At 51.3% G+C, this 21910-nt stretch overlaps 1 protein-coding gene across 1 annotated transcript in view; it reads left to right on the top strand.

The window, feature by feature from the left end:
• Positions 1-21910, top strand: part of igf1ra (insulin-like growth factor 1a receptor) — a 142738-nt gene that overhangs the window by 20270 nt on the left and 100558 nt on the right. Inside the window, exon 2 of the mRNA XM_088920080.1 lies at positions 1344-1904. Within this exon, the coding sequence (XP_088776206.1) occupies positions 1344-1904 (561 nt within the window). The remainder of the gene's footprint in view (positions 1-1343; positions 1905-21910) is intronic.

Here is a 21910-nt window from a genome sequence, read left to right as displayed (position 1 = left end):
TCTTCAGTTTGTGTGGCTTTTATCATCAGTGAAGTGGTGAGATGTTTTTTTTTTCTACTGGGTCATTTGGGGGAAAACAGATCCAAGCTGTCGCAACTGCTTACAATTTAGACTTTACTACAAAATGCAGAAGGATGTGTTCTTTAAAATATTTACACGTTGTTTGTGAATTTCAGTTCTGAATCTGCTATTTTCAGGCCTTCACCTCAAATGACCCGACACCAGCTGCTGGTTTGGGTCTCTTGTTTGACTTAGTGGGATTTTTTTTTGCTTTTCCTCTTTTCCTTGAACTGCCAACTAGCCTTTGAAGTTACTTGGAGCTTCGCTCAGACAACCAGCAAATAAACAGGAACCAGTGCGGAATTGAATGACAAATACATGTGCTGCGACTTTGACTTTTTTTCTTGTTTTGTTGAGCTGGAACTGAGAAGCACTGTGCATGTTGTGCCAGGGTTCATCTTTGTTTTGCACCCCAACAGATCGCTTTCTAGCTGTGCTTTTGTAACACTGGAGCCTGTCCGGTTAGTGCAGGGAGCCAGAGGGGGAGCACACCACAGTCAGCATCGAGCACATTGATTATGTTTAAGAGCAGTCACTGTTTCTCCCAACTCCCAGCCCACATTTGGAAATGAAGGCTGAGAATTGATTGGGATCGGTGCTGCAGGCCCAGTAGGAGGGTGGTGGTGGGCAACCTGAGTCACACCAGTTGAGAACCCCAGTACCATCTGCACAGTGGAGGCAGGAGAGGGGAACTTGTAGCATTTCTAGTATTTATCATTTCATTTATAGTAGCATTTATAATTTCCTGTAACACCTGCTGTTGGGCAGGAGCTCCCCTTGAATCTGAGAGAGTTGAAATGGCTGCTGTGGTCAGCACCCCTGGCACAGCAGGCTGATCCGTTACCAGTTTTTCTGAGCTCCTGCACACAGTGTTGTAGGGCGTCTCTCCTCCGCCCCGGAGGATTATGTAGCGAACGCAGAGTCCCCGAGCCCAGCGATGGTGTCTGGTCTGGCGGTGCCGAGGGTGTGCAGTCCCCCACTGAGTCCGTGGAGCAGGCTGTCCTCTAGGATGTGCTGCCTAGTTTGCACAACTGGGGCGGCACTGGTTCCCCAACTGCAGAGAGTCCCAGCGGGTGGTCTCGTGTTTCGCAGGACAAGGGGAGGGGGCTGTTTCTCCCCCCAGTCGGCTACTACAGCTGCCGCACTTTGCAGAGCAAGTCTCAGAGGGTCAGAAAAGTTTCTTGCCACTTACAGTAGCAGTGCGCCCCTGAGGTACACCTGAATAAACGCGGAGAGGCCCGCTGGTCCAGTGTCCAGTAACCGCGCTTTGTTTGGTTTTGCAGTCTGTGGGCCGAGCATCGACATCCGCAATGACATCAGCGAGTTCAGGCGGCTGGAGAACTGCACCGTCGTGGAGGGCTACCTGCAGATCCTGCTCATCGGCGACAAGTCCAGCAGCCACAACCAGGAGGTCTTCCGCTCGCTCAGCTTCCCCAAGCTGACCCTCATCACGGACTACCTGCTGCTGTTCCGCGTCTCCGGGCTGGAGAGCCTGAGCGCCCTCTTTCCCAACCTGTCCGTCATCCGCGGGCGCAACCTCTTCTACAACTACGCCCTGGTCATCTTCGAGATGACCAGCCTGAAGGACATCGGCCTCTACAACCTGCGCAACATCACCCGGGGGGCCATCCGCATCGAGAAGAACCCCGACCTGTGCTACCTGGACTCGGTGGACTGGTCCCTCATCATGGATAACGAGTACAACAACTTCATCGCCGGGAACAAGCAGTCCAAGGAGTGCGGCGACGTCTGCCCGGGCATCATGGAGGACAAGCAGTGCATCAGGACCAGCTTCAACGAAAACTACAACCTCCGCTGCTGGACCTCCAACCACTGCCAGAAAGGTAAGAGCTTTCCGAGGGCTTTTCCTTCCCCACGCTCGCACGTGACGGAGGTCCCAGGGTCTGCGGGGAGCGGGGTTGCCGGGGCGGACGAGTGTCGAGCTCGGCTGCCACGTCGGGGCGAGGTTCGGTCAAGCTTCCAGGCGCCGCCGCCGCGGTTTTGGCTTCTGGAGAGGCGCGAGCGCGCCAGTGAGCCGCCGTCGCTCACGTGACTTCACCTCGAGCGGGAGGTGTCCCCCCCCGCGGTGCAAGGGGGCACCCCGAGAAAGAGAAAAATCACCAAGGGCCCCTTAGTGCCTTTGGATCCCCCAGGTGATGTGTTTGCTAAATGGTTGTGACACCCAGAAATGTCTGGGTCTGGGAGCTAGACCATGAGCGCTGGAGAGGAGCAGTGTTTTTCATGCTTAAAGGCTTCCTGGCTGGCAGGGATGTGTGCCGTCTGGGGCTGGTGGAAACGTAGCCTGATGAATTCAATAAGTGATTCAGTGAAGTCAATAAGAACACAGCCTAGAAGCCCCCGGGGTGGATCAGGGACACGGTGGTATATGGTGGAGTAGAAGTCTCGGTTGTTTGTCAGCTTGTGCTTCGGTTATCTCCAGGGCTGTTGGTGAGCTCTTTCTGATTGCAGCTTTCGAGCACCTTGTTGCTGAAGTGGGGGGTCTGAACCCCACGGGCTGTGCTGGTTCGGCACCCCTTTCTCAGAGCGCGTTTCACATAAAATCAACCGGGATAAAAAGAAGTGGGACAAGTAGGTTTCTTTAAAAAGTATTTATTTTCTGTCGATTTGCTGCAATTTTATTGTTTTTTTCTGAGGTTTAAAAAATTGTTGCTCCTGTAATTTAGGCATTTTGTCATGCCCACTTGTAAAGTAAGCTCAGCCCAAGCTACCTTTTGATCAAGGTGGGTGGGTTGTGGCCCAAAGAAACTCTGGAATATTTTGCATGTTTTACTAGCATGAACCTACACGAGTCATTTCAGTTTATCCCACTGAGGCACACGATGGACTGTCAGCTGTCCAGGAAACCCTCACCTTCTGTCTCATGTCAAAGTGCGCTCTTGGGATCACGGAGCCGGCTGGCTGCTGTTCCTTGCCCTTTCGGCTGGAGGCGCTGTTCTTGGGGACCGACTTGCTGCTGGCCAGTTGTATAGACATGCTGATTAATGGCCTGCTTCTGTGAAAGCTGGAGTTCAGACAGACCTTGTCTGAATGCATAAGTGGACTGTCCAGGGACAGGTGCCTGCATGGTTTCCTTCCTGATTGGCTCTGTGGCCTGGATCGGCTTGATATGGGCTCAGTGGGACCAACGCAGCAGCTTGTGCCAGCTCTCCGGCTGTGCTGGCCTCAGGACTGACCCTGATCGGCTGCTCTTTCTGGAGAAGAACACAATTAGCATTCGATTGTTGTGTCTGCTCCTCTAGATGACGGGAGTGATAAATGTTCGGCCTTTCAGGCAGGTGCTCGGAAACTGGAAAAGTAAGCGTGATCTCTTCTGAAACAGGAGGCGCACAGTGGCCTTGTTTGGGTGGGTTTACCTCTTGAAATGTGGCTTTTATTTCCTGTGAGAGCAAATGGCAGGGTTCTGCAAAATACATTGTTCTGCTTCCCGTGTATTCTCTGTGTGGGTCCAGCTGTTTGTTACATTCCTGCCATTTTTCTTTTCATCATTAACCTCCTGACACCTTGGTGCTCCTTTGTTTTTGATTTGATGGGTGGATGGGAGGGCGTGGAGGCCTGGCGTGTCGATCAGCAGAGTAGCTGGGCTGGCTGTGGCTCCGCTCCTGTGGCCTCCTGGGCAGGTGCAGGGCCGGGGGCCGGTTCAGCCCGGTCCGGGGGGCGGACTCGGGGCTCCTCCGTGGCTTTTGTTGGCGTCGGCGGAACGCTTCCTGCGTTCTTCGACTTGCTGTCACTGCTGGCGGGTTTCACACACGGACTGATCATAGAGCCGCGGAGAGAACACAGTTCCTGGGTCCCTCCTGAGCGCCGATCGGCGGTCTGGGCGCTGCGCACCTGCGAGAGCGCACTTGCGCGGTGAGGGGGGCATCTGGCCGGCGGTCCTGGAGCGATCTGGCCGGCTCTCCAGACTTGGCGGAGCGAAACCTGTCTCGCCTCGCGGGGGGTTTCCCGCCCAGGGACGCGAGAATGGTGGGAAACCTGCTGTCTATGGGAACAGTCTGGAGCCCCCGGCCCCCCCTCCTCCTTGAGCAGACCTGTGTGCGAGTCTCATGGTCAATTGGCATTTTATAACCCCCCCCCGAAAACAAACAAAGGAAAGAGCCAGCGGCTTCCTGAGCTCCAGTTTCTATTGCTGGACCGATGGGAGCTGCGCCGCGTCGATTGTTTGAATTATTTTCCTTCCAGTTCCGGCTTAATTACAGAACGGCGGAGAAGCCTTGCTTTCGAGGCTCTTTTGTTTTTGTTTCCTGAGTGTTTCTGTGTGATGGGGGCTGCCCTGACCTCTGGCCCTGACCACAGCGTGCTTCCCTCCCGGGGGTGTTCCTGCCGCTGTGCCTGGGAGTGACGCCCTGCGCCGTGCTCGGGCTGCGTCCAGCCTCCTGCCCCTGCGCTTTTCCCACTGCCCCCCTGTTGCAGTAGGGCTGATAAAACCATAAAATGGATCACGTTTGTAATGAGGAAGGGGAACTTTTCAACACCCTGACCGTGTGTCGATTCCAAACCTTTTTTCAGACCTTGAAACGAAACAAGGGGTGTTTTTTTTTTCTCCACAACCTGACCTGCTCGTCTTCCGTGATCTCCGTTGCATAATTTTTTTTAGTGTTTTGTTTGCTGCAGATATTGTGCTGTGACTAATGTCGTTAAAAACCAGTCACGTCTGCAGTTTTTTAACCTTATTGCCGTGACTCGTTTGAATTTTCAATGAGCTCACCCTGGTGTTCTGAGCTCAGAAAGCCCTGGCCAACTCCAAACCCACTGCTCCTTAGTTGTTCTGATTTACTCCTGAAGGTACCATATCCTGAGTCAACTGCATGGTATTTGTTGCTTGCTTTGTATGGCACCTTTCATCCTAAAGGAATGCAAAAACGATTTTAAGCCATCGGCAACCTAAAAAAAAAAAAGCTTGCGGACATCTTGAATGCAATTTTAAAAATAGTAAAGCAGTTGAGTGCTTCAGGTGGAACAGAGACCTGAAGTCACCGCTGCCCCCCAGGAGTGGAGGAGACAGGAGGGGACTGGAGCTCGCACCTCCGAGAGAGCCCAGTAGAGCAGGTTTTGTGGAGGTATCTGGGAGTGGAGACCACTAGACCCCAGTGCAGACACTGAAGCCTGCTGTGCAGTATTTATTTTTCACAGAGCCTCGGTGTCTGACCAGGCCTGCTGTGTTAAAAGCAGCATTTAAAGGACGATTATCTCAAATTCGTTCCCACTAACGCCTGCGGTTTGTTTGTATATGGTCCTGAACGTGCGACTGAGCAAAGAGCAGGCACAAGCGGCTCCAGGCGTGGGGCTGGCTCTGCTCGCGGTCCGCGGGTCCGCAGGAGGGGGAGGGGAGGCAGCGCACCAGCAGGGCAGCAGTTCACCGCCCGTCCGCATGGGCTCTCGCCAGGTCACGGCCCCTTTCAGAGGCCTTCGCGGCTGAGCCCGTGACGCGGGTCCTCGGGCGGGCTCCGGTGTTATCCCTGCACTCTCGCGGTCACCGCCGCCCGCACGTCTGCGGACGGGCAGGCCTGCTTCTCCTGCCTCGACATCTGCGTTTAACAGGAAATAGGATGAAGTGAGACGGAAACAGGCAGCACACCTTCGAGCTCTAATAAGACTGCGTTTTACTGCGTTTCAGATATCCACGTCCTGGTAGTCTAGTCTCAGCCTTCAGTCCGCTTGCTATGGATTAAAACCCCGTGCTGCATTACGGGCGGATTATTCCGCGTGAAGACTCCGTCGTTACCAGTGTCCCCCGCGGCCTGCGGGACTTCGGGAGTGGATCTGGCCTCTTGAGCGCCCATGGGAGCTGTCCGAGCTGTGAGCTGACCGGGTTGGGCCTTCAGCTACAGGAAGGCTGGGATAGAAGTAACAGCACCCCATTTCTGAGTGGAGTCCCCCAGTTTAATAAGCAGAAATCCTCCCTCTCCGGGCAGGGGGGGGGGGCAGAGCCGTGCCGAGGCCACTGTGCCCCCGGCTGGAATCGTGTGGGGTCGTTTCGGGGAGTGAAGGCGGCTGGTCCTGCGGGCGGGCCGGCAGGCGTTCCACAGTCTGCTCAGGCCTGTCCCGCTAGCGCAGCGCGCTCGGGGGGCCGAGAGCAGCTCACGGGAAGAGGGGCAAAGGAGGGGGATCCCCGAGGAAATAGAGGGGACCCCTCTCGGCGGCCTGCTCAGCAGCACGGCCTTCCAGAGGAGATGGGCTTAGTCTGAGCGCTGATGGTTTCGCCGCAGACCATGGAGAGTTTCCAGGCTCTCTTTGAAGGGCAAATACTCTTACCAGTCCCTTTTTTCCCCTGTGTAATTGCCTTGTTTTTCTTGAACGCAGATGTTTCTTCAAGGGCGCTCGGTGGTTTTCCAGTCAATCTGGACCAGTGCGTAACTCTCCCTCTCTCTAATTACTCGGCCAGGAATTTTCTGTCCGCCAGGCCTGTGCTCTGTGGCTCCGCGTTTTGATTTGGGTGGCCATTGTGATTTTTTTGTTTTAATGGAATGTGGGACGTTGTCTGTTTTTTGGCATCGTTGTAGATTTTTTTGTCTCTCTCCGGCTCTCGTGATGCATCTGTTTGATCCATTTTAGGTGTTGCGGGAGCTGCAAGATATTCAAGTTCAAGCGTGTCTGTTTAACATGAATTTGTTTCTCTGTATGTATTTGAGCTTGGAGCATCCAGCTCTTCGCGCACGCGAGTCTGGTGCTGTTAAAACCCCGATCTGCTGACACCGGTTCCTTGACCAGGGCGTCCCGCAGTAGTGCTGGTGCGATTGAGACAAGTACAGTACCGTGAGCGGATGAGTCAGTGAAGTTCTTGGGTGAGTGAGCTGTGCAGCACGCTGACCCGAGTGACAGATGTATTAGATCTGGGATTGGTCTCTGGAAAACGGATTTCTCTCTTTGCAGCTTTTAATAATATAGAGTAGCCGCTGCCCTGCCGAAGAGACAGGCATTTTCTGCACGCGTTCTGCCTTGCTCGGCCAGCCTCGGAATGTGAAAAATAAAAGGGCTCTTTCTGCTTTTCAGTGAGTGAAATGGGATTGATTTGGGATTTCTCAGCCTTTTGCTGCGCTTTGACGGCTGTGCGTTATCTTGTTTCGAACTGAATGTCTGAGAGAGGAAAGAGGAAGTTGTTCTTGACTGAAACAAAGGTCTGTTCTTGTCCTTTTTCCACGCTTCAAAGTGAGCACATCCTCGCTGGTATCTAATGCTTTAAATAAGCAAACAATTGCCTGTGGGCTGGCCTGGATGGTAGCGAACAAGGAACACTGTGTTCTCACAAGCGGTGACTTTGTTTAATGTCGTTACTTTGTTTTGGGCTTCCTTTACAGTGATAACTAAGTAAAACCCACTCCTTTTGCACTTTTAATGAAGTGCTCGGTGTGTAATCCTGTTGCCAGCAGTCCTTGCCAGACTGGTGCTGAAGACTGAACATACAGAACACCTGGGAAGCCTCATGGTTTCTTTCGAAAGCTGTTTTTCCACGCGCAGGCGTTTGCCCTGTGTGTTTCTTAGTTTGCCATCCTTGTTGCAGGTGTGTAGGGTGAAAAGTTCCTGTTTTGAAAATGAGGTGTCTTGCTGCTGGAAGAGGACAGTTGAGACTGTGCTTCTTTCTGTGTGTTCAATTATTCAAAAGGCAGGATCCCTTTTGGATGCAGAGGTGCATCTTTGTAGCAACTTGTTTGATTTTCACTCTTCAGTTGCAGCGTTTTTCTCAGATCTGGGAAATCGTTAACATTTTGTAAAAAAGACCAGAGGAATAACTGGGGGGAAAACTGATATTTGAATTTATACTGACTAAAGCATGACTAAAGCCAGCTGACTTTTAAATGCAACATCTGCTTTAGTTTCAGGTGACTCAAAATTGTTTCTGTGCAGAAATGACAGCAGGGAAAGCACTTGTTAGGAGATCCTACAGAACTTTTTTTTTTGCATTGAAAGCTTGACAGGGTTTCCATCGCAGCAGCCAAGTTCTGTGTCCAGCTTACAGAATGCTTTAAATATCAAGTGGGAGATATAAAATTATTACACATCTGAAATGTGACTTCCTTACCATTAAAACCAGGTGCTTGTGGTAGATCGCACTTTTCCTTATTTCTTAATTTTTCTCCAGGCTGCTCCATGACTGTTTTCGAAGTGAACAGTACATCGTGTTCTCGTGTGGCATCTTACCAACCCATTTTTTTACAGTGATGTTAGGTGCCGCATCAGAGGACAGATCTTCAAAAGAAACCCGGGAAAGCGTAAGGATTTGTTTGTTAGGGATGCGGCGCCGAGATGGGGCCCCAGACGGAAGGGATTGAGAGTGAAGCCGGGGCCCCTCTGCTCGTCGTGGCCCAGTTTTCACCAGCTGATGGTTGGGCTGGAGGTCGAACTGCAGTAACGCTTAGCTCAGGGACTGGGCGGTGTGTTCCTAGTGCCCCTCGCTCTGTGTATAGACCCCTCGCCAGGGGGTCTGCTGTAGACGTACGTGGCCTTGCTGCCTTCCAGTCGTGCTCCTGCTCTGGAAGGGTGCTCCATGCCCCTGATCCATCCAGGAGCTTCACTCTGAGACCAGGAAGTCTCTGTCTGAAGCGACGAGGGGAGGCGGGGTGTCTCCTGTTTGGCGGTGGGGTTGTGGAGAGATCTAGTTGAGCTCGATGTCTTCGGGATGTCGGGGGTCTGAGCGGGACAGGCTGCCTGCTGGTATCCAGCTAACATTGTCCTTCCTTCGCTGGCTCCTCTCCCCCTTCCTCTTTTCTTCATGAGGGGTCTCCCTGCGTTCCACCCCAGCCTGCAGCTCTGCTTGCAGACGCGCGCTCTCTTGGCTCTTGAGATGACCTCTTTCATTGCGGACTTGCCGAAAATGAAACCATACTGCATGTTGGAAGTGGTCTGCCCTCGCTAAAACAGGCTGCTCGAAGGTTACTTGCGAGAAATTTTAGTACATGTATTTTTCCTAACGGTTGTGACATTTTAGGTCCATACCTGCAGCTGTAAGAAAGACAGACAGTGTTGGCTTTGCCTTCTTTCAAAGCTTTGTATCACAACTGCTCGGTAAGATGAATTTTAACATCAAACAGCTGGTTTTGGGAGAGCAGACAACTTCTTTTTTTTGTGAAGCTCAGTTTTAACTAACTTGTTTGTGCTGGAATTGATTTAATGATCTCGGTTTTCCGCACTCCCAGATGCAGTGTCTGTCATAGGCGATTGCTGTACCCCAGCGGCTTGTTTACGTGAAGCTCAGCTCCCTGACGCTGTCGCGGTGCCGAGGCTGTGGGTCTGCGTGGGCTTGTTGTGATCTTCTTGTCTCTGCACGGGCATGTCGACTCCTGGCCGCAGAGCCAGGGACCCAGGCGGGCAGGAGTCCCATTGGAGAGGTGAGGCCCAGGACAGCCAGACCAGAGCCACCACGTTTTGAAGAGAAGAAGAGCTTTGAACTCTTTGCTCTTGACTTCATTATCTGATCTGGTCAGTGTTGTCAGGGCTTGGAACCAACAGAAAAAAGGGGCAAAAGAATCAGTCTGGTTGTCTGGCTCTGGGAAGATGGCATCCAGAATAGCACGTCGACACGATGCTGGTATCGGAGAGTTAATGAACCGTTTTTGTCAAACCTGACGGGGGGGATCAGAGGGTAGGACTTCTGCTGTACCCGAGGATTGTGATCTGTACCAAACACTCGCTCGCACCCGACTTTGGAGCTGCTGCTGCTCTGCTGTCGTTTTGGGTGCTCAGGCCGTGACGCCGAGAGGGTCAAGTGTTTCCGTGTCGGGATCCAAGCGTCTGAGATCAGGGTTCTGATTCACCTCTCAAAATCCTGCAAAGCACCCGGGAGCCGCCGTCCTCCCTTGAGAGCTGCCAGGACAGAGGGGTTGACCTGCCCTCAATAGCAGTGCTCTTGTGGAGGCCTTCAGCGAAGGTGAGGGTCCTGTTGTGCAGCTGTAGGATTTGGGAACCGAGATGACCAGGTCTAATCACAACTGCCTGATGCAGCTGGAAAACCAGTAATCCATCTTCGGCTTTTTGGGGGGTCTTGTTATCATAAAAGATGGGAATTGTTGCGTCATGGGATTTCTGAATCTTCTGTGCAGACTGGCCTTATTTTGCTTGTGATTGGAAGTGAAGAAACACACAGCAGGATTTTATGAAAGACAGAATTCGTAGTTTGCAAAACCTTAGCGTTGTACAAACATTCATAGCCCGCAGCTTATACCAGGAGGTAATTAAAAAGTTAGTAAAAACTTAACGTGTTTCTAGGATGTTTCAGAATAGTTCTGGCGTGAAGCTGGTTTTGTCGTCAGTTTGAGTATCTATATTTTTTCTAGATGTTTGTTTCTTTCTCCCCAGTTTATTATTCTTGTTAAGGCCTTTTGGGAGCTTAAAAGAAAAACTCAGAAGTGTTTTGCATGGGAGAGTACGTGACAACGAGAGGTAATTTACTGTGTGCGTGTGTGTACGTGCTTTGGGGAGGTTTGGCAGAAGACTGGTGATGAAAAGTAATTGGGTTGTTTGGTCGGATGGGGGGGGGGGGGGGGGGGATGAGTGTGGGGGGAGGGCATCAGTCCCTTTAAGTGGCCATACAGTTAGGAAGGAATTTCTGCAGGCTTAGTCATTGGATATATGGGAAGGATAAAGGGGAAAAGCGCAGCTCTCGGCCATTCCAGTGTCCTCGGACTGTGGTCTCTCCTCGAGGATGAGAGGGCTTGGTCTGTGTGTGGTGTGGTATGGACGTCTCCCCTGCTGCTGCCTCGGCACGCCCGGCCGAGCCTTTTAACTTGTTAGAAACCTGAACAGGTGTGGGGAGCGTGAAGAATTAAGGACGTGGGCTCCCCGCTTCCTGAGGGGGGGTCGGAGTGAGTCACCGGCCTCTGTCCGCGCAGACTTGTGCAGTGCGTGTGGGGTTCCTGTGCGTGTCCTGCCTGCAGGCTTTGAACATTGATTAGTGGTGGTTGTGTCATGGAAGCTGAGGGGAGAAGCTGGTCGATTGTACAAGCCCGGTACTGTCGTTTTTTTTTTTATTCCGTTCATCAGAAGCACCATGGTTTTCATTCATTAGGTCTCCGTAGCCGTTTCTCTGCACAGTGTTCCCCCTCAGGGTGTTGGAAATTGATGGTAAATGGCAGAAGAGAAGAGTTTGCTGGCTTTATTAGGGCCATATCCTTTAAAGAGAGGTGGTGGTGTTGGGTAATGAATCTGTTATCCGTGTGGTGAGGGCTTGTCTGTGCTGTCACAAGGGGGCACACTGTGGCGAATGCCCTCACGTGACCTTTGACTCTTTGCACACGGTAGTGATTCATGATGCAGCAACTTCATTTCCCAGCAGTCGCTGGTGAAAGACCTCTGTCCTGTAACGCAAGGGGTGTCCGCTTCCTCTCTCCAGCTGTTGGATTCACCAGGGTCTCTCCTGCTTCTAGCTGTACCCCGGGTTACCCCAGCCCGTGGACCTGCTGTGTTCCCAGACGTGCTTTGTTGTGCCGAACACCAGGCTGGGACCCATGAACATTGCAGCAGGAGTGACGGGGTGCTGCAGAAATCGGTGCCCTCTGTGCCCTCACAGGGTTTAGCAGGTAGACTGGGCTCAAGTGGTTTTCATGAGCATCTCTGGCTTTGCACCGGCAGAATAAGGGGTTTTCTGGCCAGGTGCCCCCATGATTAGTGTTATTGTAAGAGTCCTCTTTCTTCTTTGTTAATTAGTATGTCGGGGAAACCTGGGAACCGAGCTCTGTCATTCAAATTCCTTCCAGTCTGGGAAGATCCGAGGCTCTGGTAGACTGCTGACTTGTTCAACAGGTGTTGTAAATATTTACTCAGTGTTCTCTATCCGGTGATGAGTGTACAGTAATTAGGCAAATATGAATTGAAGAGAGAGAATGGTTTTAATAGTGTCCATTGATGAAAAAGAAGACCTCCATTCCATTGCAGTCTGGTTCCTATTTAGATTGCGAGTTCTTGAGCTAATGCTTGTCCTGACAGACCCAAGTAAGTGCTTATTATCTGTGCTTCGCGCTGCTGTTGCCGATTTGCTCAAACTAAAGTAACGAGTGCCAAGTCATCCAGCACCTGGCTCTGGCTTGCGAACAGGAGGCTGCAGCCTGTAAAAAGAAAAGCGCGCAGGAATGCCTTCCGCCTGCTGTGCAGTAGGAGATATTGTTGTTCCCGGCTGGGGATGTGGAGGATGCTGTGCGGAGATCCCTTCCCTTCCGGCTCCGTTCCTCCCTGGAGCTGGGCGTTGATGGTGGGGCAGTGCAGCGCCTCCAGGATCTGTCTGTACGGGTATCGGATGCGGTTCCACGCGTGAGACTGGCACGTCCTTCCAGTCTGGAGAGCTGGGGGCGCAGTGGTTTGATGAGTGGATGCTTCTCTGCTTTTAGTTGCATCTTCTGCGGTCCTTTTATGTCGATTTTGGTTTCCAGGCCGTTTTCAGAGTGGATATATGGGTTAACAGCCTTTCTTTTTGGATGGTTATGTCTGCAGAACATGCATCTCCTTCCCCCCTTGCTCCTAGTTCAGGGGTCTCTTGCGGTGTGTTTGCTGTGCCAGCTGTGTTTCGGAGGGTCTCGGCTGCTGGGGCTCTCCAGGTTCTCTTTCCTGTGCAGAAGGAGCAGGCGTGCAGGGGGTGTTTTAACCTCGCGTGCAAGAAGGTGCATCTTGGTCGCCGATGTTCTCAAGCTGCCGTAGACATCCAGGACTCCTGCTGGTCCCCTTCTGTGGGCTGGTCGCTAAGCCTCTTACTGGCCGTTAAACCGCACAAGATGAAATAGCCGTCTGAGAGACGAATCCAAATACTGCTCTTCTTCAGCTATGCCACTCATACTTCCATACAGCAGGGCGAGCAGGATGTGCTCTCCTCCTCGCTTCAGAAAGCAGATGGTAAAACCCGAAGGCTTCTTGACAGCCCCAGCAGTCAGAGCCTGACCACTCGGGCAGCCTGCTCAGCTGGTGGTCTGTAGGGCAGAAGTGACCAATGAGATTCTAGGCTGGAGTCATTAACCCTGTATTGGTCATACATTCTGTGGGGGGAAAAAATAGCAGCAGGTCAAACAAGTGGCAGAAGGCAGTTGTTCTTGGCATGCTAAACTCAGGCTAGGCGGTTAAGAGCGAAGCCTGTGTTTTTTATTTTGACAGTTATTTGCATTGATTTCCCTGCATGGATCATTTTCATGCATAATCCTTCCTCTAGTCTCCGGGGCATTGGGACGCCTGAAGAAATGTCGGTGTTGCTGACAGAAATCCCTGCCGTCATGGGTGTGGTAATGGAAGGGAGCCGAAGAGAAACTGGTTCAGCGTAGGGTATTTCCCCACTCCTAGCGCCTTGTTGGAAGACTTTGCCCTGCTGTTAGCACAGGGGATTGTGAGTGAGTCGGTGTGAGAGGCTCAGGGCTCGGGGACCAGCTCCTGTAATTTCTGAATTAGTCTCTCAATTGATTGGGTGACAGGCAGATCGGTTTCAAACCAGTCAACTCTTACGAGCTTGACTCGCCATCCTCCTTCGTCTTCTGTCCTGCCCCACTTAACCCCCCGTTTCTGGACGTTTGTCCTTTCACAGTCCTAGCAAGACGGATCTCACTTCCTTTATCTGCAACAGGACTGGGGGCAGAATTAACTTCATGCAGGTTTCACCCTTCAAGAAAAAGTTATCCTTTGGTAGCAGGTTGGTTTTCTGCTCCGTTGGTTTTTAAGGCGTTTGCAAGCCATGTAGTCCACTGGCTAGAGAGATGTGACAGGAATCCTCCCATTTGGAATTAGTCACATTCTGCAGTTAGTTTCCACTAGAGTGGTAAATAAATGTCTCCAGCATGTTGCCTCTCACTGCTCATAGGTGTGGGAATAATGAAGATGGGTAATTCATTCATCTGGTAGTGACTTTTTTTAATTCTCTTTTATCACAGATTATTTACAGAAACTCTGCTGGAACTGTCCTGAACTTGCTCTCACACGCTCGAACTATCATAATATTTACTTGCTTTTGAGGACAGTTTTATCCAAGTCATCTTGCAGAGACTGAAGAGGCGAGCTGGGCTTTTATCACCCTGCTGCCGTCCGAAAGCAGGTCTGTTTTATGTCTCGTCCAGCGCGCTGCACAAGCACAAGGAGGTTATGTAGCTTTCCCAGGCTAACACAGTGAGTCACCAGACCACCTAGCCAGCTCCTGGCCTCTTTAAATGTGTTCTGTTCTGTTGGATTGCGTGATTGATTTTATGGTTAAGATGCTGCAACATTTTACAAGGCTTCTTCTCCACATGATGTCGTTTTGATTTGAGATTATTTGCGAAAAGGCTTGGTTTTAGTGTTGGTAGAGGGATGATTTTTGATCTTGTGCTGTAACCCCTGTTTCCCAGTGTCTTTACTCGTGCCTGTTAAGTTAAACTAGAATCTGCTTTGCTTATAAAATGAAGATCTTTGCATAACAGTGAGATTAATGTACATTGCAGCAGGGAAGTTCCCATTGCAGTGCAGTTTTGTGTTTTACAAGCTACCATTTCTGGTGAAGCAGAGGATTTAATTTGTGAAGAGTGTAGAATTTTGTCAGAGCACCATGCTTTGCAAGCTCTTGTAAACTTTCCAAGCCTGAAATGGATCAGCCAGGCACGCCTGGCTTTTGGTGGAGTGATCCAGTGAAATTAAGTTGCTCAGCACTGCCCTAGATAGGTAAGTGATGTGCCCTGTTTGTGCTTTCTCATTGATTTCTTCCCCCAATTGTATTTTAAGTATTGCATACTTAATTCCATTGAAATAAGCTTGCAGATGTTTGCTCGAGTGTTTATGTACAGTTTGTAATGCTGTTTCAACCTTCTTGGCTTGAGCTTGGTTCTCCATGAGTTGAGTTCTCCATGGCATGAGTTTTGACGGGCCTGTGCTTCTCTTTCTCCTTTGTTGGCCAGAGTGGGAGTTGATGAGTTTCATGTGCCTTAGGGGCACCATTACAGAGGAACATCCCGCAGACCCCAGTATCCCACCTTTCCTTGATGTCACGGATGGTAGGTTAGAGACCTACGCCCTTCCTTTATCTGCACTTACTGTCCTGATGGGCCAGGCTGCCATCCTGATTCGCCAGCTGCCCAGTGTACCTTCCGAGGGTGAAGGTGTCTGAGCTGGGTGGTCTTCTCCCATCCCTCCCTCTGTGTTTAAACTGGGAGTACAGGATGTTCCAAGCCTGAACCTAGGAACCCTGATCCCTTCGGGTGTTTTGAGCCCCTGACTGAGCACATTGCTTTGCCCTTATACAGTATGCCTCTGCACTTTAGCTGTTACTGATCCTTGGGGCCCCTGTGAGATCTCAAGACTCGTCAGATCAGTGACTTTGTAGGAAGTGACGTCTGCGAGGAACAAACCGAGAGGATCCGAAGTCTGCTTGCCGGCAGGTAACGTGACGCTTTGCGACTTCGGTGTTCCTCCCTCTATCGGGAGAGTCGTTGAAGAGGTCTACGTGTCGTGTGGTGGTAAAGATTTTTTCCGAGAGGTCCGTGTGTTTTTTTGCCTCTGCTGCCCGTGCTGTACCAGCAGGCTCCTTGTAGATCTGAGCCTTGACTTTGTACAGAGCAGTGATTCATTCGTAACTTTCGGCACTCATTCTCGCAGACCGGGAGACTACAGCGAGCTTGTTTAAGGCTGTCGTGTTGTGCTCGGGTGGATTATTCCTGCCGATGATGAATGTTGCTCTGACTGCCAGCTACTCTGTACGAAGGTAAACTGCGTGTGTGTGGCAAACTCATCCGGGCTGCTCTCTGTGGGCAGAGCAAGCAGTGCCAGTGAGATAATACACTGTGCCGACACGGCTTTCAGACTAGAGGAGAAAAAGAGCGCCAGACCACGAATCTACCTGGCATTACCCTTGGTGTGTGGTTTATTACTGCGGTGAAATGTTATGTACTGTTCTGAATTGCACTGCAAGACCTTGACTACCTAAGGTAATGTTTTCTTTTTTTTTTTACGGAGACAGACTGAAGTTTGACCCAGAATAAAAGGGGAATTTTGAATTTTGACATTTATTTTGTGATTTGGGATCTTCCTCTACAGCTGAGCTGTTGCGGTTTTGAGTGTTTGATCACACTCTTGTGGTTTGCTGTGGTACAGGATTCTGCAGTGTGATGGGTGGACAGGGTTTGTGATTTGCGGAGCGTGTTTTCCGTTTTGCGGCCAGGTGCAGTATCCCTGTGTGTTTTCTTGAATTCTGTCTCCTTGGCCAGATCAGCGGGTCGTGCCCGCTGGCACGAGGGGTGGCAATCCATAAGTGGCTGTAAATTTTTAAGTGGGGTGGGGTACTTATGTTAAGGGTTCAAGATGAGGTGCAGTTCACAATAACATCGCAGCCACCTATTTAATAATAATTGATTGATAATTGCTTACACTTATATAGCGCTTTTCTGGACACTCCACTCAAAGCGCTTTACAGGTAACGGGGATCCCCTCCACACCCACTAATGTGCAGCCCCACCTGGATGATGCAACAGCAGCCATAGTGCGCCAGAATGCTCACCACACGTCTCAGTGGGGAGGAGAGCAGAGTGATGAAGCCAGTTCATAGATGGGGATTATTAGGAGGCCATGATTGGTAAGGGCCAATGGAAATTTTGGCCACTGGGGTTACACTCCTATTCTTTTAGAGAAACGCCCTGGGATTTTTAATGACCACAGAGAGTCAGGACCTCAGTTTTACGTTTCATCTGAAGGACGGTGCCTGTTTACAGGATAGTGTCCACGTCACTGTACTGGGGCATTAGGACCCACACAGACTGCAGGGTGAGCGCCCCCTGCTTGCCCAGCTAACACCTCTTCCAGCAGCAACTTCAGCTTTCCCGAGAAGTCTCCCATCCAGGTACTGGCCAGGCTCACACCTGCTGAGCTCCAGTGGGCTGGCAGCTGGGAGCTGCAGAGTGATGTGACAGCTGGCTTGAAGTGCGCGTGCAGTGTGGACGGCAGGTGTACCTCTGGGGTTCACATTGAGGCAGCGCGCTGTCTGCCGTGGGGCTCCAGAGCCGCGGAGCGAGAGGTCAGAGGCCAGCTGCGGTTCCAAGGGCCACGGCCTGCTGGGGAGGTCCGGCAGCGGCTCTGCCTGGGTGGGGGGGGTCCCGAGTGCTTAGCCTGAGCACACGGCTTGAGCAGCCTGGCCCGGGGTTCACTCCCTGGGGGTGCACGAGGGCAGAGGGGCCAGGGCTGGCGTTAGTGGGCTTCTGGCGCTACAGCCGCTTCTGTGACTCGTGGAGACTTTGGTGGGAGACGCGATGCTCCTTCCGTTGTCGCTGGCACGTTTTGTAGGACCTGCGGCTGAGGGCTACTAGGAGACGGGGGGAGTTTGGGGGTGGCCCCTCTGGCTTGCCTTGTTTGTAACTGCCCCGGCCTGACCCCGCTGGCTTGAGCTTTGTGTTTTGGGAGAGAGCTGCACCAGTCCTCCATCCATAGTGTTTGCTCTGCTGTGTGCGCAGTGTGCTCTCACTGAGATCAGAATCGGGCCGCGTGACTGCATGTTGTTGAGGCCTCGTGTATACTGCTGAATTAGCACAGCGATGAAGTGACATTGTTCAGTTCTGGTGGGTTGGGGTGTAAAGGCAAAGTAGACAATTCATTTTTTTTAATTGTCCAGTAGCCTGAGTGGTTTATATGACTTGCATGACAGCTGTCCCTCCCCTGTTCAGAGGGGTAATGAAATCCTCATCCAGGTGAATGGTGAGGCCGGTCCTCAGCTGAACTGGCTGCTCCCTGGTGTGCAGTGTGTGAAGGTGTCTGAGACAATTGCAGTTTGAATGCTGGGTGTGTTTTGTGTCTGGAGGGGGGAGTCTTGTCATGTCTAATTGTAGCGTTCTCCTGTTGGCCTTTTCGAAGAATGCAATACCCTGTGGCTTAACATTTCAAAACGCTCAGGTCTCGCAGTGCCTGCCTTTCCGCATTAAAGCAGATTACTTGATACTGGGGCCTGTGTTTTTTTTTTGGAAGGGAGGGAGACGTGCGTTTTGGTTTTTGGTCAGTCGTTTTGATGGTCAGTGAAAAATTGCCCCTTGTGTAGAAACAAGTGAGGTGCAGTCCTTGGTGAGCTGTAAATTGGCAGTAGCTTTGTTGTTAACTAAGTCAAGGGTCCAAAGTCCTGGTCCTGGACAACCACATACCTGCTAGCTTTCATTCCGGCTGGGCCTAATTACCTAATTGAAGCCTTAATTGAACTAAGTTGTTTGATTGCAGCATTTGCATTTTTTTTTCTCCTGAGGAGCTGGATTTTTGTGTTACTTGTAATAAATGCAGTAATTCAAAGGCAGCCTGAAATGTAGTTAGAGCTGAAAGCAGTCAAACAGTTTGACTTAATCCTGTTATTCAGTCATGTCTAGGGCTCAGCTGTGTGCCTGAGAGCTCACTGCAGCACAGACCAGCAGGTGCTAGGGCCTCCAGGGCCAGGAGTGGGGTCCCTGAGCTAGCGGTAGAGGCAAAGGGGGTTCCTGGTTCAGACCCCGACTGTGTGTGGCTCCGGCCGAGTTACCGGACCTCTGTCCTTCACGTGCTGGGAAGCTACGGTCCTTCTGCAGGGCAGCTCGGAGGTGTAGTTCATTCTCTCATCTGTGTCCTCTGCTTGGGGGCATCTGCCTAACAATCAGATACTCTCATCGCTACAGTCTGGAAGGATGGTTGGGAGAAAATGGTTTTTGTCTGGTGTCCTTACATATTGGAAAGCTGAGTGTTTATTATAACCAGTAAAGGGAAGGAAATAGTCTTTTTTTAAAGGAGAAGCGTGCGTGCGTGTTGTTGGGGGTTGAAGTTGTTCTTTTTCGTTAACTGGAGGGAGTCTGGAAGATGATAGGGTACTGAAACCACAAGGATGTACTCCGCTGATGAACTTGGCTCCAGACACCCACGTCCACCCTGGGGAGCTGTCGGGATTGGCCAGAGGGAACAGAACCACCAGCTTGGGCTGCGGACCCGGCGGTCCTGACCCGCTGTGAGGAGCCGAGCTGGTAGAACCGGCCCTGCCAGCAGACTCCGGCTCCGCGACTTGAGAGCCCCCAGGGCAGGGGGAGAGAGAGAAAAGAGGAAATGACTATTTTTTCCTTTCGGAAGCTGTTTAAGTTCCTTTATTGAATTGACTGCATTGTCTGAGAGCAAGAACAGTGCCCTGTCGCCTCTTCTCCCAGCTCCTACTGCATGACTTCCTGTTCCTAGTGGCATTCAGTCCAGCAGGACGTCTGGGAAGTTGACCAGGGGACTGAGCTAGAGAGACCAGGGAGAAGAATATTCCCGTTTTTTGATCCGGGAAGATAAATGAAAGAACAGCTCAGAACAGATGAGCTGCTGGAGCGCTGCGGATGTCCGGAGGGACGGGGAGCTAAGGGGTGGGAGCTGTCCTGCCCTCCCTCCTGCCCCGGCTCCTTTAATCCCAGCCCACATCACGCTTGTCAGCACCCTCCGTAATGGGCACAGGCGGCTGCCTCGCGGCGCTGTGCCTCTGCCCGTCTCGCGCCCCCCTGGCTGCCGGCCGCGCTGGGCTGCTCTTTAGCGAGACGGCCCGTCAGCGCAGCGCGAAACGAAAGCACCCGGCCGGTTGCTCGTGGCCAGCGGGACGCCGGCCTGCAGTCGGAGAGCGGTCTCCGGGCCTGTCCAGGCCCAGATCCGTAGGCGCTGCTGGATTTTGTCAGAAGGGCGTGTGGAATCGCGGAATTCTAACCAGGTTTGTCAGCTGGCCGATCTGCGTTGGCGTGCGTGTGTGGACGGAAAGAGCTGAACGAGACGCGGTCAGGTCAGGAGCTCCTCGCGCGGCGCAGTCCAGCCCGTTTCGGCTCGTGCGGGCCTGCGAGAGACCGGCGAGCCAGCGTGCTGGAGGCTTCAGGCTCGTCTCCTTTCAGAGACACTCGCAAGGCTGCAGCTGCAGGAGCTCACAGTAGATGGGTAAATGGATAGTTGGAATACTTGGGATCTCGCCCTCACAAATCCGATCCCTCCTGGCGTGTGGGTGCCATCTGGTATTTCTTGCAGCACTATAAATCCGCTGTAAGTATGTAACAGTGGTTACCCAGGTTATGGGAGATTTCACGAGGAGAATACACAACTGAGTGTTTCAATCACGAGGGGCTCATGGAAAAGGCTCTTTCTTAAGTCGCCTTTCGTTAGATTGCAGTGCTTGAGCCCTCCGAGCGGAACAGCTGAGAACTCGGAGGTCTGCACAGTTTCTCAGCACCTGTTGGATTTGGAGCTTTTGTTCCGAAAATCAACAGGTTAAAAAAACCCCAACAAATTCACAGCCGTTATTGAAATTGTATAAACATTTGTGCCCTCATGTTTTAATTATTTTGTGTAAAGTGGTAGGAATTAAGAATTAAGTGGTATACTGATTAAGACCCCGTGTTAAAACTAGCTGGGTGATCTACGGCTCCTGACATAGCTTTAAGCGGTGGACATTAATCCTGCGTAGATGTAGATGTGTTTCCACCAGCCAGAACAGAAACGGAGCGGCTGACCCAGCTGGGCGAGCCGGGTCGGGGCAGGAGGAGCAGCTCGTGGGTGTGAGCGGGGAAGGGTCCGCGACCGAGCCGCAGTGTGATTATCAGAGGAGACCGTGAAGACAGACAGAAGTGTGACACAGCACTCTGCGCATTATGTAATTAATATCCTGGCTACCAGCTCGCTGGAAGTTGGACGCGGAGGGGAGGCTGGTGTGTGTGAGCATGGAGATGGGTGTTAAGCAGCCTCCTGTGTGAGCTGAGGTGTATTCCAGAGGTGAAAGTAAGCACTTTAGCATCTTAACAGGATGTGATCAAAGCAGGGAAGCTGTCATGGAATGATAAGAAGAGAGATTAATTGAGGATCAGTCAGGGAATTTTCCTTTGTTTCATCATCACGCATGGGTGACTTATAGTATCAGACAAATATAGTACAGTACAGTACACTGTGTACTGTAACTCTTTCTAAAGCTTGTTCCTTGTGAACTTTCTAAGAGAAGGGCAAACGTCTGGGGAGATCTTCTTATCCTGATTTATTTACTGAGCTCTTGATGTAGTCTTTTACGTAAAATTGGAGTTTATATTGCTATGGGATCTTGTGATTGTGACCCTGTCATCTTTGATTATTGTGGACTGTAAAACAGTAACTGTTAATTGTGTGGTTGTGTGTGTATGGATTGTTTTTTTTCCCCCTCGTTTCTTCTCTCGAGTTGCAGGAAAACCTTTGCGGAGATTTCCTTCTGTTGCAGCTTCAAAAAATGAGAATTTGTCAGACGTGGCAAGTCGGGCAAGAGGAAGCTGCCCGATTTTGCTTCGTCTGAAGCGGACTGTAAAAGGGGCGCATCGAGAGGACGTATGCGCCAGTGCTTTTTGTCACTCCCAGCGGTTAGCCACACGTTTTCCACTCGTGCTGTGGCGTCGTCTTCGGGGGGTTTGCCTGAAGGTGGCTGCCAGTTAGAGCCAGATGGGGGAGCCTCTTCCTTTGGCTGCCCAGTGATACCCTTCACTTTGATAAATAGCACAGGAAATCATTGCATACAGAATACACACCGAAACTATGGGAGAATATGATCTCCAAGGGATCTCCAAGAGATTTTTAGTGTTTTGATACCTACTGATTTTGGTAGTGGTGTTACATATGATGTATTATAAAATCTCACCTGCCAAATGCATCATTTTAGGAAAATGGGGAAATTCTGGTGCTGGAGTGATGGGTCACCCTTAAATCGTCAAGCTCCCAAACCCGGAGTCAGGGTTTCGGTCAGTTCAGTTACAGCTGGGTGTTGAGAGTTTTGCTCCCACTGGTCTCTTAGCTGCTCAGCTGAACAAATCGCCTTCTGAAGAGGTCAGTGGGAAGCTGGCTCAAGTATTTAAAAACTGATAGATTAAGGGTGATCGATAGAAACAACGGAATCGGTGCTGCACAATTGGCTATTACGTAAATCTCTCGTCCCAAAGCGGCAGACATC

Source organism: Atractosteus spatula, chromosome 7 (assembly GCF_055471065.1).
Source record: "Atractosteus spatula isolate fAtrSpa1 chromosome 7, fAtrSpa1.hap1, whole genome shotgun sequence".
Lineage (NCBI taxonomy): Eukaryota > Metazoa > Chordata > Actinopteri > Semionotiformes > Lepisosteidae > Atractosteus > Atractosteus spatula.
Note: the sequence above shows the minus strand (reverse complement) of the source record. Positions and strands in the feature narration are given on the sequence as shown.